Here is an 18257-nt window from a genome sequence, read left to right on the forward strand (position 1 = left end):
AAAAAAACAATAAATAAGCTAATACAAAATATATATTACAGACTGCACAGTGTTGAATGGCCATTTCTACCTTGTGTTGTCTCAGCACTCATGTATAATTAAGTTGCCAACAAGCGGCAACTGGAAAAAATCTCCTGCTGATTGTAATCAGCAGCTACATTTTTTTTTTTGGTTGGGACCTGTTTCTTGCTTGATTTAACTATTTATTTTCTAAAGATTCATGACGTGTACTGGAATTAAATAGTATTGGTCAATCATTCAAAATGTGTTCAAGTAATATTTTCTCATTTATACAGAATATTCTTTTTAGAATACACCAAAGTGTAAATAAGATATGGGAAAAAGGCTCCAGGGTGGCATAGTGGTGTAACTGTAAGCATGATCACACAACAGTGCTTAGAAAATCAGAGCACATTTTTGCTTTGGATTGAGTGACTAAAGTGGTACATTTTGTCCCCTGTGCTTGAATCTATTTCTCTCACGCTCCAGTTTCCTCACACAGTCCAGAAACTAACACGGTGAATTCTTTGGGGATTGTAAATTGGCCGTGGCATGGGGGGCTGATGGCTGACAAATTTTATACGGTTTACCATTTAACCATTCACATACGCTCTTTTAGTTCTTCTGTATGTGTAGACGGTATTTGCACATTATCTTCGGGGCTTAGTGTCTTGCCAAAGACACTTCAATATATAAAACAGTTGTTCGCTTCCTATTGGAGGATATTTGGAGATGGCTCTCCACAGCTGAGCCAGCCCAGCATACTGCACAAAGGAGGAAGATATTTGGTGCTATACTGACTGAGGGATGTTACTTCCAAAATGTTTATATATAGGACTAAACAACTTACTGCAAAAGAAGCATTATCAAAATCATTTTTCTCCTTGTGCATGTTTAATTAGGAGGTCACATATCGTAGCTAAAATACAATCCTTCAATGCAGGCTCTACTTATTAGCGGGGAAGTAGAAAAAAGGGTTTTCTATACTGTATAGTGTTTGATCTTTTTTAAACAACAACTTGTGCCTTACTTTATGAGATAGGATCAGAAAGGCATCTGTTTTTTTACCACAAAAACTCACATACCCCTCACTTAAAGTTTAAGTCTGTTGTTCTTTTAGAAAGATTTTGGATCGTTTTTAATTTATATTACACCTTTTCACAAGTAAATTCTATCGAATAATACAGACATATTAGGTCAAAAAAGGTTTTATTAACAACTGATATTAGTTACAGGAAAATGCTGTTCAGTAATTCAAAAAGTTTAGATTTTCTACGGAGTGAAATTAGTATAAAATAAGCCTTTATTCAAAAGACTTTACCTTCATCTGAATTTCATGTAATGATTTCAGTGAGATTTATTTAGTGAGTTTAGGCAACTGGACATGAAGTTTTCTAGAAGAAGTTTAGCCTCTTATTCAAGAAGCTTCGTCAGTTCTAACGGATGATGGGGAGCACTGAGATTAATATACTGTAGGAGTAACAAAAACTAGGGGAAAAATAAAAGATGGCTTTGATCCCTATGACTTGATTGGCCATGGAGGTGACCTTGGGGATGTTAATGGCCGTTAGGGGGTTCTGATGGGCTGTTAACTCCCTCGTCAGAGTGCTTTCGGTCATGTGCCTCATTGAAGTGTGAGTCAGGTGGGGGTGGGTGGGAGTTGAATCTTCTGTGTATTGTTCCTAAAAGTGCTTTGTAAGTATTTGACATGTTATATCTAAGACCACCTCCTCTGTTTAGAGATGGTGTTTCCAGGTTAACAAAGATGGTTTCCTTAAACCCTCTCAAACCATCTGTCTTCCTTGGCCAGAATAGGTTGTTAACTTATAACGGCTTGAGGGATAACTTTGTGTAGTAATCAGAGGTTTGTAAGACATTACGGAATGAACAGTATATATATACTCTATAGTTTATATATATATATATTAAAGAAATACGTTGGACTGTTCTTTTACATTATTATTTCCCCCTCTCTCACAATCCTGAGCCATTTCCCCACATTTACAATATTCTACTTTTTTTTTTTTCATTTTTTGCAAACACGCACACATTTGCCTGGAAAAATTTTGTTGCACTTTGTTGCACTTCTTACCCGTGTTTGCTCCAGTACGTAATGAGGCCTTTATGTATATAATGTCTATGGTGGCAATGCCATCATTCTTTAACTGATCTGCATTTCGTCAGTCTCTTGCTCTATGCCCTTCTTCCGGGAAAATGCTTCCGGGAAAGATGCAGAACAAGAGTTTCAAAACTACCTTTGCTTCTTCAGTGAATCACAAATGCAGAATTCAATTCTCACATACACTAAGTTGCACACAACTTAGAAATAATAAATTTGGAATTTAGTATTTTTGTGCAAAAATTGTTACATAAGAATCTTACATTTTATAAAAGTCAGGTATTTTGAATTCATTTTTATTTTTGCATCAATATATCTCACTGAAATGATTACATGAAATGCAGATGTTGTGAATAGTTAGTTTTTGGAATAAATACATTTATATACAGCATTAAATTATATTTGATACTAATTTCATTCCATATCTAAGGGAATCTAGCATATTGTAACAAGCAATTGACTTGCAGCATTGATTCCCTGTGGAGCGAGTGGACAGTTGTTTGCATTGTAGTATTGACTTTGCAGCAATATCTCACATTGAGCCAGCATGAAAAGTTGTGACAGCAGAGAGGGAAACTCTACAGGAAGAAACAACCTGGGTCAATGTTAGCGGCCATCTGCCACAACTGACTGGGGGGTTTGATAAGACAGAAAATACACGAATAACACACAAGCATTGATCCAGGAGTACTTCTTTTGTGAGAGAATGGTAAAAAGAAGGTATTGGCTTCTTAAGTGCCTCATCTTGAAGATAAAAACAGCTACGCTGACATGCTCTGAAAATGTGTGATTTTACTTACCGGTAAATGTTTTAAGCATGACCTTACACATCTGTTGCTATAGGATGTGTAATGTGATGTCTGTTTCTATTCCACTACCACAGATATATATATTTAAAAACATGAAATCCTGGTACAAGTATTGAACCTTAAAAACACAATATGCAACACGCATGTACACCAGCATAATGAACTGAAGAGCTACTTAGGATTCATGTGACAGAAATAATATGGTAACAACTTCTACTTTGCAGTGCATCTGCTGCTGCTCTTTGCAGACACTCTTTCAGCAATGATTAATAGTTAAGCAGTTTGGTGTACCCAAATTATTGGAGTAGCTGACATGGCAGATGGGTGAAGCTTAAAGACTCATTAGGCTTGACACAAGGACATTACTCATNTATATATATATATTAAAGAAATACGTTGGACTGTTCTTTTACATTATTATTTCCCCCTCTCTCACAATCCTGAGCCATTTCCCCACATTTACAATATTCTACTTTTTTTTTTTTCATTTTTTGCAAACACGCACACATTTGCCTGGAAAAATTTTGTTGCACTTTGTTGCACTTCTTACCCGTGTTTGCTCCAGTACGTAATGAGGCCTTTATGTATATAATGTCTATGGTGGCAATGCCATCATTCTTTAACTGATCTGCATTTCGTCAGTCTCTTGCTCTATGCCCTTCTTCCGGGAAAATGCTTCCGGGAAAGATGCAGAACAAGAGTTTCAAAACTACCTTTGCTTCTTCAGTGAATCACAAATGCAGAATTCAATTCTCACATACACTAAGTTGCACACAACTTAGAAATAATAAATTTGGAATTTAGTATTTTTGTGCAAAAATTGTTACATAAGAATCTTACATTTTATAAAAGTCAGGTATTTTGAATTCATTTTTATTTTTGCATCAATATATCTCACTGAAATGATTACATGAAATGCAGATGTTGTGAATAGTTAGTTTTTGGAATAAATACATTTATATACAGCATTAAATTATATTTGATACTAATTTCATTCCATATCTAAGGGAATCTAGCATATTGTAACAAGCAATTGACTTGCAGCATTGATTCCCTGTGGAGCGAGTGGACAGTTGTTTGCATTGTAGTATTGACTTTGCAGCAATATCTCACATTGAGCCAGCATGAAAAGTTGTGACAGCAGAGAGGGAAACTCTACAGGAAGAAACAACCTGGGTCAATGTTAGCGGCCATCTGCCACAACTGACTGGGGGGTTTGATAAGACAGAAAATACACGAATAACACACAAGCATTGATCCAGGAGTACTTCTTTTGTGAGAGAATGGTAAAAAGAAGGTATTGGCTTCTTAAGTGCCTCATCTTGAAGATAAAAACAGCTACGCTGACATGCTCTGAAAATGTGTGATTTTACTTAAATGTTTTAAGCATGACCTTACACATCTGTTGCTATAGGATGTGTAATGTGATGTCTGTTTCTATTCCACTACCACAGATATATATATATTTAAAAAACATGAAATCCTGGTACAAGTATTGAACCTTAAAAAAACAATATGCATCACGCATGTACACCAGCATAATGAACTGAAGAGCTACTTAGGATTCATGTGACAGAAATAATATGGTAACAACTTCTACTTTGCAATGGATCTGCTGCTGCTCTTTGCAGACACTCTTTCAGCAATGATTAATAGTTAAGCAGTTTGGTGTACCCAAATTATTGGAGTAGCTGACATGGCAGATGGGTGAAGCTTAAAGACTCATTAGGCTTGACACAAGGACATTACTCATGTAGCTAAACACTATATGAGGAAGTAGTGATGGTCTTTATGAGGTACATGATGGGAAACTCGGAAAACATTCAAACTGTATGTGGAGTTGCCCAAGAAAGGATTAAAAGCCCAGACCTTGTTGCAAAGCAGGTGCTAACAAATGTGCCACCGTGCAGCACAAACTAAATAAATTAACCCTGACACATAATCTATAGGATAGTTAATTTAAAGCTGATAAAGTGATTATGGAGCAGTAAATAATTAGTTTTAGATAGTCAAGTGTTTATTTAATAGGGGAGAAACATCGCAAAACATATCTTACACTATGGAGCAGTAAAACTAAGTAAACTCAACCCTACAGCAATTACACTTTTGAGGTATATAATAATAGATGTCACAGGATTCATATTTAAACAAAATATTTAAACTTAAAACAGTAGTCTATAATAATTGAGGTGTTCTATGAGCAATTGTTTTAGTCTTCAGATTATTAGCTCCATATTTAAAAAATGTGGTAATTGTTTTCTGACTATAAAAAGTTTCATAAGACATGAAAATAAAACAAAAAGACCTTCAGAAATCACAAGGCAGTAATCAAAATACAGTAATGGCATACATTTTGTTTTGTGTGCAAGAGAAACCATAGATAGGTGCCAGTATCAGTGTTGCTGATTAATTTGTAACTATGAGCAGGCTTATTTTAATATGCAAATTTTGAAATAATCTCTCATCAAAGAAAATTCCAATCCAGCAGCCTCATACTAATAAAAGAATGGGTCAAATAATTCATAAAAAAAAAAAAAAACAATATCTAACAATAACCAAATGTAAAACCTGACCACAACTGTATACCCTCAGCAACTACTGTATGTCTGGTTTTTATTTTTAGTCAGTGGCAGAATGTTTTGTTTGACTTTTTTTCTCCAACAGCATAACTTATATCTACTTTGTAAGTCAGATCTGAGCCTTTAGTTGAAGAAACTACAAGAATTAATTTGCATTTTCTTTTCTTTAATTTTCACAAACTTAAAATAACGCTGATTGTAATGAGCAGGCGGAGTAGAAAAAGCATTTCATCAGCTTGTATGATTAACGTCCTTATACTGACAAGTGTTTGTTAAAGGTGAAGCTTCTTCATGTACCGAATTAGATTGTAGTTATAGATAGTTATTGTGGTGTGTAATCTTCCCTGTGGAAGAGATTTGTTTAATCCTGTTATAATTTACATAATGACACCTTTCTTAGGAAAATTTCCTTAAAAAATCAAATCAGTGTATTATTTTGGATGTCTCCCACATTTACATCCATTTTTCCTTCTTTTTCAGCTTAACTTTATTTTGTTTGTGAACATTGTGCGAGTGCTGGCCACAAAGATCCGAGAGACAAACGCAGGGAGATATGATACCAGGAAACAGTACAGGTTTGTATTAAACTGGCCAAAATCTAAAAAGATTGGCTAATAATTTAAAGTCTGTGTTGTTTGTTGTAATATTGGGCTATTTTTATTATCCATTTGTTGTGCTTCCATGATATGCTGTTTAAGTCACCAGCTTTTTTTCAGAGGTATGAAAGCAAAGAGTGACTGAACAGGAGGAGATTATATGGGAGAGAGAACAAAGACCAGGCTAATTAGAAGATTGGGAGCAGGTGTGAACAGAGGCAAGAAGGGAGCTAGGGAAAAGGAGACTGACACAAGAGAGCAAACAGGAAATATCTAAGAACTCAAATACAATCAAAAATACCTAGAACACAAGAATCGAAATAAGACCAATGAAAACTCAAAATAAAACTTGAACAAAACCAAAAGGCAATAACTATATGTCAGGAAAGGATGAAGAATTTTCAGGGGAAATATCCACAATTTACTGTTAAGTGACCTGATTTCAAAATACAGTGCTTAGGTAGGTAGTGTTTGCCAAACTTTTTAGTGAAAGGAAAAGGATAGTAAAATAAATTTTTTGTAAAAGTTATTCAAATAAATGAGTAAGTGTAACTGGTTACTACCAATCTCTGATCATTGTTGGTAATACAGTAGTTAGCGCAACTGACTGACTTCTTTCTTACTCACATCTGTTGCAAACAGTGTTTGCAGCTAAAAACAGCAACAGGAAAAGTTGCAACTTTGTGCTTTCTTTACCTTCAAGCCTTTTCTCTGGAGCAGGTAACACAGGTGATAAATAATCAATAAAGCAAGTAATTATAGACCACATTTTATTTATGTCAATTTTTTTTTTCAGCTGAAGTGATGATACATATAAGAGTTGCTGAATTACAAAACCCAGAACGTTAAAGTAGCTGGAGTTACAAACAATATTTAGGGAATCTCTTCCAGACAAACTTTCAGACTAATTAGTTTTTGTGCATAATTAATTTGTGAATGAAAACAGCTGTTTGGGGGATATGGCCAGAATAAAATACAATTTATGTGAGCTAAGGGAACAGAAGAGAATTAAACAGATGTAAATAAGCTAACAAATAAGCTCATCTGGGGTTCACTTTTAACTTTGGGACCTCCGCTGTATGTCTTCTCGTCTTTTCTTTGGTCCTATTTACTATCAAAAATCCATTGGTCTTTTCTGCCTTAATCTGCATAATGTGAAGTTGCAAAATAAAATGAACTTACTTACTTTCATGTGTGGATGGGGAAAATATGTTCAATGCTTATTAAGGAGTTTTAACATTAAATGGTTTGACTATTTTTTAACATAGTCTCTACAGTATAGTCAATATTTTTAATACATTTATTTTTTCAATAAAGTAAAAAAAAACAAAGTGCACTATTGTGACTCTGCAAGTCTTTATCTATCTCTTTGCTCCATCATGTGGAACAGTTACTAAATGACATGGTAGCAATGAGTTAGACTTTAGTTCATGAATATTTAAAGCAAGATTTTCAAGGTATAATGTTTTTCAACATGTTTTCCAACTCTAGATTTTTTAAAACATTATGCAATGCTAGGTAATTTGAATTATCAGATATAGCTTTTGCCAGACACTTGTTTGCAGCAAGAACGACAGTTTGACGGCCATCTAGACTTTTTTTTTATGTAAGGTTTGTATGTTTTCCTTGTGCAATAGGTACTTCATTTTCTTCACTTCATCCAAAAACATGCATGTTAGGCTAATTGGCATTATTAAATTATACTTAGGTATATGTTTTGATGTGTGCCCTATTGAATACATCTCTGTGTAGCCTTGTGATATTGTAGGTGTTGACCAGACCCTGCAGATTTACTTTTGGTTCAAATTGATTCATATCAATTAAATTCATTTCATATACTGTAGTGCCAATTCATAACACGTCACCTCAAAGGACTTAACAGGCACAACACAATCAGATCATACTGTCGGATTGGTAAAAGTTTTCGAAGGAAAACCAGCTGATTGCATCGAGTCATTGATTTAGCAGGATTCACTCCTCCTTCCGCTAACAGTAGATGTGAACACATATATTTTAAAGAAGATTTAACCTCTTGAACAACCTGGGGTTCTTTAAACCCACTTAATCCTTGCAAACTCATGAAATTTGTTTTTTTCCCCATTCTTCAGCGAAGTGACGATGGGCTCACACTGAATGTGGTGCAATGCGAGACCCGCAAGATACCCAGATCACTAAAAAACATTCATACAGGCACATCTTCAGCTGTGGATAGCAAGTTTTGCCCAACAATAGGGCCTAAATTGCATATAAACATTTTTTTCTCTTGAGCCTTGTTTCTACAGCTGGAGCTGAGACAGCCTGTTCACTGCATCCAATGTAAGTGACCCTCTGCTGCAAATCGGCCCAGGAGCTGGACAATAGCTAAACTGCTAAAAGACTAGGGGATTCAGTACAGTACCTATCGAGTGTTTAGCTCTTGAAATAGACCTTAAAAGTAGATTGTGAAAACTAAAGGAAGTCTCAAAAGAACCCAGAAGGTCATAATGGGACTTTTTAGATTATAAGCTAGAACCTAAACCTTGTGATGCCTTTTAGGAGGCAGCACAAGTTTCACTGTTTTTATGGTTTTAGGAGGCTTTGATCGAGCGGGGCCTTGCCAACTCACGATCCTTGAATCCACCATGAATTCCACTGTGAATCAGAGGATATCTGAGGAAAATATGAGGCCATCTGTGGAAAAAAACAGAAAAGGTTTTATTTATCTGTAACTAAATCAGTTTCTTTTAATATAAATAAAAAAGGAATTAACAACACTCTGGGTTTGACTCTAAGGGAAGATCATGTCACTTATTATGTACAGAAGTGCTTTATGTGATTCTGTTCCTGACTTTGTAAATGAAAGTTAAAACTAGCTTGTATTATATAAGCTTTGCAGCACTGAAAGACACACACAGACATTCTGACACCTGCAATTATCTGCATTTTCCTCCCCTGCTGGTCCTGTCGTCAGCACGTCAGATAGAAACATAATAATTATAACATATCATCTAAAAGAAGACGTGCTTAGAATGCTGCAGATGAGACATTTTATGTCGACCGTATGCCCATTAATCTGAGCAGATGATGGTGATCAGGTGTGATTATCCAGTGACCTTATAAACATGCCAAATGAAATTGGTGTCTTTAATTCTAAACATGTCTCTTACAAGAAGTAAAGCAGCAAAACCAAAAGTAACTGATCATTAAAACTATCCAGGAAGCAAGGCACAGTTTTACTTGTGTTAAATTATAGCCCCATTTACACTACCTTTTTGAAAAATTGCCAAGATCGGTACATGCACCGTAACCGAGATAACTGTTGAGTGTAAATGGCATGCAAAATTAAACTGGACCGTGCCAGACACAACCAAACCCCGCTAAACTGGTACTGGTTCATCAGGAGGGCTTGGCGTGTTTCCGTCCTGGCACGGTTCACAGATAACAAAGAGCACATGAGCAGATCGCGTCATCTCCTTACAGTCAGCCTCTGTAATCATGAAACATCTGTCATAGGCTCAGAGGTTTGGACCCAAAATTCAGACGAGACAGACAGTGAAACTTCAAAGGAGTATATTGAAAAGCTGCGTGCATCTGCTCATCAGCTGGGGTGGGTTCAATGGATAGGCGGCAGGGATATGGACTAAGATAAATACTTCTGAAGCTCAATCGGGGAAGGATAATGAGCTGAAAGTCACCAACCTGGCAAAGTTCAGTCTGAGCTCAGAAGGAGGAGTGAAGTCTGGAGGAGCTGAGCTCCGCAGCCTGAAACTGAGCCTGAAGCAGAGATTCAGGTGGGAAGAGGAGCAGCGAGCAGCATCCAGAGCACACAGAGAAAAGGAGGGATCAAGGAGGGATGATCCAAGCTGTGGTCAGAAGACGGGTCCAAGGTCCCAACAGGTGAGATCCAGAGAAACAGAACAGGCAAAACAGAGCAGAACAGGGGCGGCCAAAACTCAGAAGTCCTGGGGCAGAAACAGGTCAATATCAGGCAGAACAAACACATACAGAGAAACGCTAACACTGAACTCGCTGGAAGCTCGAATAATCTGGCACCAAGGGCTGGGAACTGGTGGCATAAATAGCAGAAGAAACAGGTGTTTCTGATCAGAGATAATTAGGCCTGGGAGGAGCAAAGCAGATAAGAGGAGGAGGAGTAAAACCAAGCCTATTGTGCCAAGATCATGACAATACCAGACTTTCATAAAAATACAAGCTTCCTTACCTTGCCACACAATTTCCAGTGACGAGTCTGCTTAGCAGTATGATTAACCTTAACATCTGTTGTGGTTTCCTGCATCTGTAAAACCTGATTAGACTACAGTTTCTCGTATCCACTTCCCAAAAGCCGTCAAGTAAATTCACCAAAGGTGGCCTTCTTCGCCTGACTCACTGCAAACAACGAAATATCACAATTATAACCAAACTTCCAGAATGTTACGGGCGCCGCCAGGTGAGTTGCTTGATTCCCTCTAGAGAGTAGTAGTTTCGTAGATCATCACTAGGAGGCGAGGAATCGCGCTAGTGTGATGTGTAAATGGTCGTAAGGAACTGAGCTCTGCATCGTTAACTGATCCAAGACCCGTCTGAACCCAGCATGGATTGGTTTCAGAGGGGTAGTGTAAATTGGGCTGATTTATTTGGTGGATGACCTGTTTGAGGACTCTGACTCTGTTTGAAACCCATGTATTTCTTGTAAGTTTGGGTTAAAAATATACCCCAACTTTTCTAATTAATTCCTGTGACTTCTCATGCTTATTATCGGTGCATGTCCACGGTGAGAGACAATCTAAAAAAATCATACAAATGAATATAACCGTATATTGTATTTTCTGGATTTTTTTTAGACGATTTTTCTCACAGTGGACATGCACCTATGATGACAATTTCAGATGCCTCCACGATTTCTAAGTGGGAGAACTTGCAAAATAGCACTGTGTTCAAATACTTATTTTCTCCACTGTATATACCCTTGTGATTAACATTGTGTAATCACCTTAGGTTCGGACTCGAACACACATTGAAATTCTACCTGCTGCTTTTGAAGCTTTTTTATTTTAAGTTTACTTTGGTTGTCCATCTGTTTCTTTTTGCTTTTATGTTCACTGTTTGTTCCTCTAATCTCATAGAGATATGGAAGCAGACTTCTAAGAAATACTTTCTTTCCATGCACCCTTTCCTTTCTCTACCTCCCTCTCCCCTTAGTACCTATCCCCCTTTTCTCTCTCACCTCCATTTCTGTGTCCATTGTATATGATTTTACTCCCAATATACTACTCCCACAAAAAATTTTCAATAAAGTTTAATTTACTGATATCAGGCAAAACCTTATGGCAACAGCCATACTGGTCTGCTTGTGAAAGCAAAGCTGTTGGGCTATCAGGAAGGTGTGGGATATCAATTCCCAGAGCTAGCTAAACAGGACGCACACACACAACTTTATTTCCTGCCAGTCGACAGTAAAATAAAGGCCACTTGTGTACCAAAAGAAAAAAAAAAATTAAATTAAAAGAAAAACATTAACTTTTTTACAGTCTTGGTCAGCACTTTCTTTAACACAGCAGCAGACCAAAGCAGTCCACAGGTTACTGCAGTCTTTGCATCTCTCTTCCCATTTTGTATGTGTATATGTATTTCTCTATTTATATATATATATATATATATGTATAAATATTTTTATTTTTGTGTATGTGTGCGTATTATATTCATTATTTTATATACCATTATGTATCTGCCTAAGGATTATAAAACCAGTATAATTGAAAATGTGTGGGCAGACCTGGAAAGGTGTATGCTACTGTAGTAAGGCCTGCAAACCTCACACTGTGTCATGAGTTCTGTAGAGATGAATAGGCCACAATTATGGCAAGCTATTGGGAGATTTTATATCCAAAACAATACAGATGGTATAAATACACTTTTAAGCAGAGTTAGTGGGTGTGATCTGACTTTGAGAGGCTATTTAAAATGATCTCTGCCATTTTCATTTAAAAAATAGCTACAGTGTGATTTTGTTAAAGCTGTTGAACAGCAGGAAGAGTTGAGAAAACAACACTACACAAATAGACGTCTGGCTTCAGTTGTAAATATTGTGTTTATTTGTTTCTACAGAAAACTGGCAAAGTCCACCCTTGTGCTGGTACTAGTTTTTGGCATCCACTACATCATCTTTGTTGGAATGCCTCATACATTTGAGGGATCGAGCTGGGAGATCCGCATGTATTTTGAGCTTTTCTTCAACTCTTTTCAGGTAATTTCTCCTTACTTCCAATTTTTTGTAATATTAGCAAAACAGAAATAAACCCTGAAACCCCTTGCTTTTTGGGGGTTTTTTTTGCTAAGAAAGGGCACAGAATAAAGCTGTGCATAGCATCCATTCCTGATGTTAGAGTTTAATTGCATAATTTAAGTGTTCAAGCTGAAATCAACTCTTGTAACCTTGCTTGTTCTTCATCCCACGTCTGAATTTGCTTAGTTATTTTGTAAAATTGTCTTTACTGCATCTTTTGAGATCTCCCAGTGGCAGACTACCTGTTACCTTGACATCTAAGGATAAATAAAGCTTCACTTTTTCTCACTTCGCTGACACTTAGGAGTTACTGTCTACTGTAGGTTGTGTATTTTCTGTGCCAAGTTTCGTTTTATGTATTCCCAGGTGAAGGGTGGCTGCTGCTGCATCTCTTCTCTTACTGCACTGTTACTGTGGAAAATATTCAGTTATATACACAACAGAGTCGCAGGTTGAAGGCTGCAGGCTGATCATGTTCCCTCAAACACCCTTTATGTTTGTGTGGTTAATCAACAGGGGTCCTATAGATTGCCAGTTACAATACTTAATATTCCACAATACATTTCTGTCTCATTCAGAAGTTAATAGATTCTTATTTTGCTAACACATGACTCATCCCACTCTCAGATTGATCTTGCAATGTAACAATAACAACTCAATCCATTCTACAGATTAAACATAATGAAAGCAGCTTCTTTTCAATTCTTTCCTTCTATATAGAAATCAAAATGAGATTATTACCGATAACCACAACTGCAAATAAAATGTTGTAATTCTAGATTAAAAGATACACAGTTGGTTCTCTTGCATTGAAAAAAAAAATCTGAGTCTACAGTGAAAGGTTCTTGTAAAAGCATCGAGTCCATGGGCTTTATACATATGAATGCACAACTCTGTATCCATATTTTAATTTCTAAATTGCAATAATAATTCCTATTGCTAGCTTCTTCTACTCCTATCTTCTTTTAAGCAATGCTTTAATTTATGCTACTGCAGAAAAATTTAAATACATTGAAGGTGGTTGATGTGATGTGACAAAATGTTAAAAGGTTCAATGATATTTTTCATATTAACTGTACTTATTTTCAACATAGAGGCAGACAATACTATTCAGGGACACAAAGTCCAGCACTTAGACAACATTTTCAGCATTGCAGATGGACACTCATGGCTTGAATGTACGATATGCCTTGAGAATACAGCTACAGCATCTAGTCTACCTTCTACCATGACAGAAACTCTTTATATTCTTTATTGAAGTATCACTTCATAAAAATCTTGAATTGGCTTCTGCATATTAAGCAAACAAAGCATTGCTCTGGTGGAAAGAGCAAAGGAAAGACACTGATTATTCTTCACTGTTTGCAAGATTACACAAAAGAAAAGACGGTCGATCTTTATGAAAGAAGCTGGAGAGAAATGTTCAAAGATCATAAAGTATTATCTATGTTGTTCCTGGTTTTTAAAAACTTTTGAATTTTCATTTCATGCCGTAAGAAGATGAAAAAAAAAGTCCTAAATTACTCTGGGTGACTGCCAGTGTCAGAGTTATTACTTTGCTTTCATATGCAGAGGAGAACCAAGATAATGAGGTTGATTCACTTTCATAATTAAGGTTACCCAAAGTAGAAAGAACAGTTTTGTGTGCAGTGCAGTCTTTATTTTCAGTCTTTTTGAAATATAAAAAAATTCAATGAGCATGCATAATATTTTTTACTTAAATTTGTTATTATATCTGACTAAAAGCCTTTTTTAAAGGGTCACACATCATTAAAACAAAACAAAAAAAACTCTCCATTTCAACAGAAATGTTCTAACCAACGTTGTTATTCTCACTCAAACCCTAATCTCTGCAGGGACACCACTACTACCCCTCACTAAGTTTCGATATTAAAACCAGTCAGCAGAATAAAGTTTAATAGGCTTTAGATCTGATAAAAAAAATACTACATCACTAAAAGTTAAATGAATTAAAAACAGTAAAAACTATATTTTTGTTCACCATCTGAACATTTACTTGTCCCTCAGGAGATTTAAATGTTTTACTTTCAAAATACCGACAGTATAAAATTATATTTCCTTTCCTATTTATAATAAAAAACCATCCCTCAGCCAGATATGAGATGTAGATTTTTTGCATTTGACGCAGTTAGGTAGGAATTGGAGTGGCTGTGACTCAGAATCTTTGTGATAGAGAAATGCTCTCAGTGCTCAGAATTCACAAAAGCCCTTTGCACCAAAAGTACTTATAACTGGGAAAAACATTGTAAAAATGCTTCATGAATCCAGTTCATTCACTGCTTTAGATCAGAAATAAAATCTCTTCACTCGCATTTCAGATGTCGGCCTGAAAGCTCATTTAGTTTTTAAAAAGAAGGAATATTTAGGGAATTGTTGGTGCGTAACCTCAAATTTGAAGCTGTATTATAACATTAGATATTTTAGATGTATCCCTGAATCAGTTTTATGATGACAAAGAAAAAGTGTCTGACAGGATGTCAAAGATTTGCTGTTATTGCTGCTTTACACCCTCTAAACATGTTACTATGTTCCGCATGACTGTTAGGTGTGAGTTCGTTGTTGTTTGTCCTTTGTGTTACTTTGCTGGCTACCTGTCCAGGAGGTACCCCTCCCTTTGTCTTAAGACTGCTGAACATGGGCCCCACCTGCATATTTACAACAATGGGTGTCAAGGGCTCAAACACGGTTCTGGTAGTGTTACCGAGATTGTTTGGCTATTGGTTTTACCTCTCAACTTAAAATAAATGAGGGTTATTTAGCAGAACAATTATTCAAAGAACATTAAAAAGTCTGCATATAAAACGATTTTAAAAAACAAACTATGATTTTTAAACAGCCTAGCCAAAGCACAGACAATAATTAATTTTGAGATGCTGTGATATAACCTTAAACTAGCTTAAACCTCCTAGAGGAGAAGTGAAAAATGAAAACAATTCTGCAAAGAAGAGTGTGTCAGCCGTTTTAGTGGTGATAGAAAAGGCTCATTGCAGGGTATTACAAAACACAAACTGTGATGGCTGCTGTCACCAACGGTAGCACAAATAGTTTGGTGGCTTATTGGGAATTTCTTTGCATCATGGCCTTTGAGAACTTTTAGCCTAATTTATGTTGTTTGAAAGGATCTATTTGCACACATTGACAAAATCAATGGTACCCAAGTGAAAGAAAACCGAAAATGGTCACAGAAATAACTGGAATCTGACAAAAGTAATAATGAATTAAAATGTTAGACACTGCTTTTCAACCATGCTTCAAAAGAGTTACTTAAAGAAAAAAAGAAATATGATAAATGAAATGAAACAGGCCTGGACAAAAATGATGGTACCCCTAGAGAAGACTGAAGATAATGGGTGTGTTCGAATTTATGGGCTGCGTCCTCTGAAGTCACGATTTCAAGGCCGATTGCGTCATTGCGTGGCGCCGAGGTCTACCACACAAAAAGTTATGCGGGTGGATGAAACATTGGCCTCTCTTTCCTGGATGGTGAACACTGGTAGCTGAAAACCAAAGACCATAAAAAGGGGAAAGACCAGTGTTACTTGATGGCAGGGAGGTAATGTTGTGTTCAACCCAAGGCAGATAATCAGACCACTTGATGGGATCAGGTTCAGAGATGATGCCGAGTTTTGACCTCTGACTTAGCTCTCTTGGTCTGGCCCTCAGTTGGGTGTGAAATCCAGAGGACAGGCTGAATTTGTTTTAAGCTTTTTGGCTATTTTCCCTAGCAGGGAAGGGGAAGCTGGCCATAGATGACTGCAACATAGATGGAGTTAATAAGATGGGAATCCTTTAAAAGAAACTTATTAGAAAAGGAAAAAGAAACTTGAAACTTAGGAAGACTTTAAACTCCCTGCAGGATAACAATCATAGAGTCAGGGTTATAATGGAATGGTTTAGATCAAAGCGTAATTATTAGAATAGCCTGATCTAATGTTCCGACCTATATAAATCAAAGAATCAGTAGCATTGACTTAAAAAGTTGATGTTCTCTGTATTTTGCTTCAGTTTGATATTAGTGAAACTGAGCTGTTTTACAAATAATATGTACATTTTGTCTCTATGTCTACAAGACTGGTAGAGACATACTGTACCAGGACCATAAAACATTAATCATTTATTGTCTTCACTCTAGTTTGTGTTGATTTACTGTATCACATGAATAGCTTATCATGGTCTGTGGTTGCAGCATAAAAACATTGAAAGACAGAAAAACAAAAAAATCTACACGCTGTTTATCAGGATCCTAAGCTGTTAAAGCAATGCTTAAAAAGATTTAGTTTTTTTATTTGGCATATTGAAGACCGTAGCACACTATTGGGTTAGGGGAAAACATTGAAAAGCAATTTTAAGTTTGAAAGTTTCAATAAGCATTCCTCGGATCATGATATGGCAAAAAGGTACAACTGAATACGCCAACCTTTCACTGCCTACACTACACATCACCAGTCACCAGAACTGCAGGATGCACTGCTGGATCTCTCCTCTGATCGCATATTACAGTAGTTCTTAATGTACTGTAAATAGCTAAATAGAAATAAAATGATCAGCATCTCGCTCATATTAAACAAACCAAAAATAAGTAATCTCATGTCCCTGTCAACTCAGGTGTAGAATATTCTCCTTATAAATGTTTAATTCTCGGTGTGAAAGTGTCACTTATTCTTTAATAAGATTCTTGTCAAATGGAGATGCAATGTTTGTTTTTAAAACCAAATTTGTCTAACGGACCTAGTGAATCATATATATAAAAATTGGACTAAATCACGAAATAAAACAAAGTGATTGGCTGTAAGGAGAGCAGAGGGAGACCAGAGACAGAGGGCACTGAATTTACTGAGAAAAACCTGCAGCTGACCAGGTTAGCTCTGGGGAGAATCACTATGGTGACTGAAACAGAGGCTGAGGAAACTCTCTTTGTGAACTGAAAAAGTCAGAGTTTCCCTGTTTTCAGGTTTAGACAACTTCTTTTTGGTAAACCTGCTTCATGAAACAGACCGCTGAAGAAATAGATTTTTGTACAAATAAAAAAAAAACCAACAACCATATTTTGGGCTACTTGAGGACCTGAAAGAGTGACCTAGCTAAGGTTTGTTTCTTTTTTAGTCATCCATGCTTTTATAACCTCCCATGATTATAAAAGCTTAGATCAAGTTCAAGTCTCATTTAGAAATGTAAAACAACATAAGTATTGTAATCAAACCTAAGTCCAACATTGATTTTAACATCTAAGAGTGGGACAACAGATTTCAAATAAAGGGTTGGAGCTGAGAGATCATCACAAGGAGGATTTTTCTTATCATGAAAAGCAAGTCGATTGCAGCTTGTTCTTAGGTGCTCTTGGCATCTTTCATTGATTAAGGCTGTTCCTGATGTACTCAAATAGAAATAATTGATTATGATTATACAGTAAAATAAATTGTGCTTTTGCTTATAAAGATGTATATCTCTTTTTTTCAGGGTTTCTTTGTTTCCATTATCTACTGCTATTGCAACGGAGAGGTGAGTCGACATTTTCTTCTAAAAGCACATTTAGAAGAGGGAAAAGCTAAAAGCATGCAGAAATAGAAGACAATTATAGGTTGCTAAAATATTGGCCAAAATTGCTATTAAAACCCAGTTAAAGACACAAGCAATAGGCAAAAGTAAAAAAAATATCTCTGCCTTGTATAACTGGATAATCTTCTTTAATGTTTATATTACAATACTTTGTCATTTTTTGAAAAGTGTCGTCAAACTGCAATAGCATATCCGATGATAAAACAATATCATTTTAAGCCACTTATTTTATATATATATATATATATATATATATATATATATATATATATATATATATATATATATATATGTGTGTGTGTGTGTGTGTGT

At 36.1% G+C, this 18257-nt stretch overlaps 1 protein-coding gene across 1 annotated transcript in view; it reads left to right on the forward strand.

The window, feature by feature from the left end:
* Positions 1-18257, forward strand: part of pth2r (parathyroid hormone 2 receptor) — an 84742-nt gene that overhangs the window by 62728 nt on the left and 3757 nt on the right. The window contains exons 10-12 of the mRNA XM_015389587.1: positions 5988-6082; positions 12191-12329; positions 17847-17888. Of these exons, the coding sequence (XP_015245073.1) occupies positions 5988-6082; positions 12191-12329; positions 17847-17888 (276 nt within the window). The remainder of the gene's footprint in view (positions 1-5987; positions 6083-12190; positions 12330-17846; positions 17889-18257) is intronic.

This window comes from Cyprinodon variegatus, unplaced genomic scaffold, assembly GCF_000732505.1.
Source record: "Cyprinodon variegatus isolate N-32 unplaced genomic scaffold, C_variegatus-1.0 Scaffold466, whole genome shotgun sequence".
NCBI lineage: Eukaryota > Metazoa > Chordata > Actinopteri > Cyprinodontiformes > Cyprinodontidae > Cyprinodon > Cyprinodon variegatus.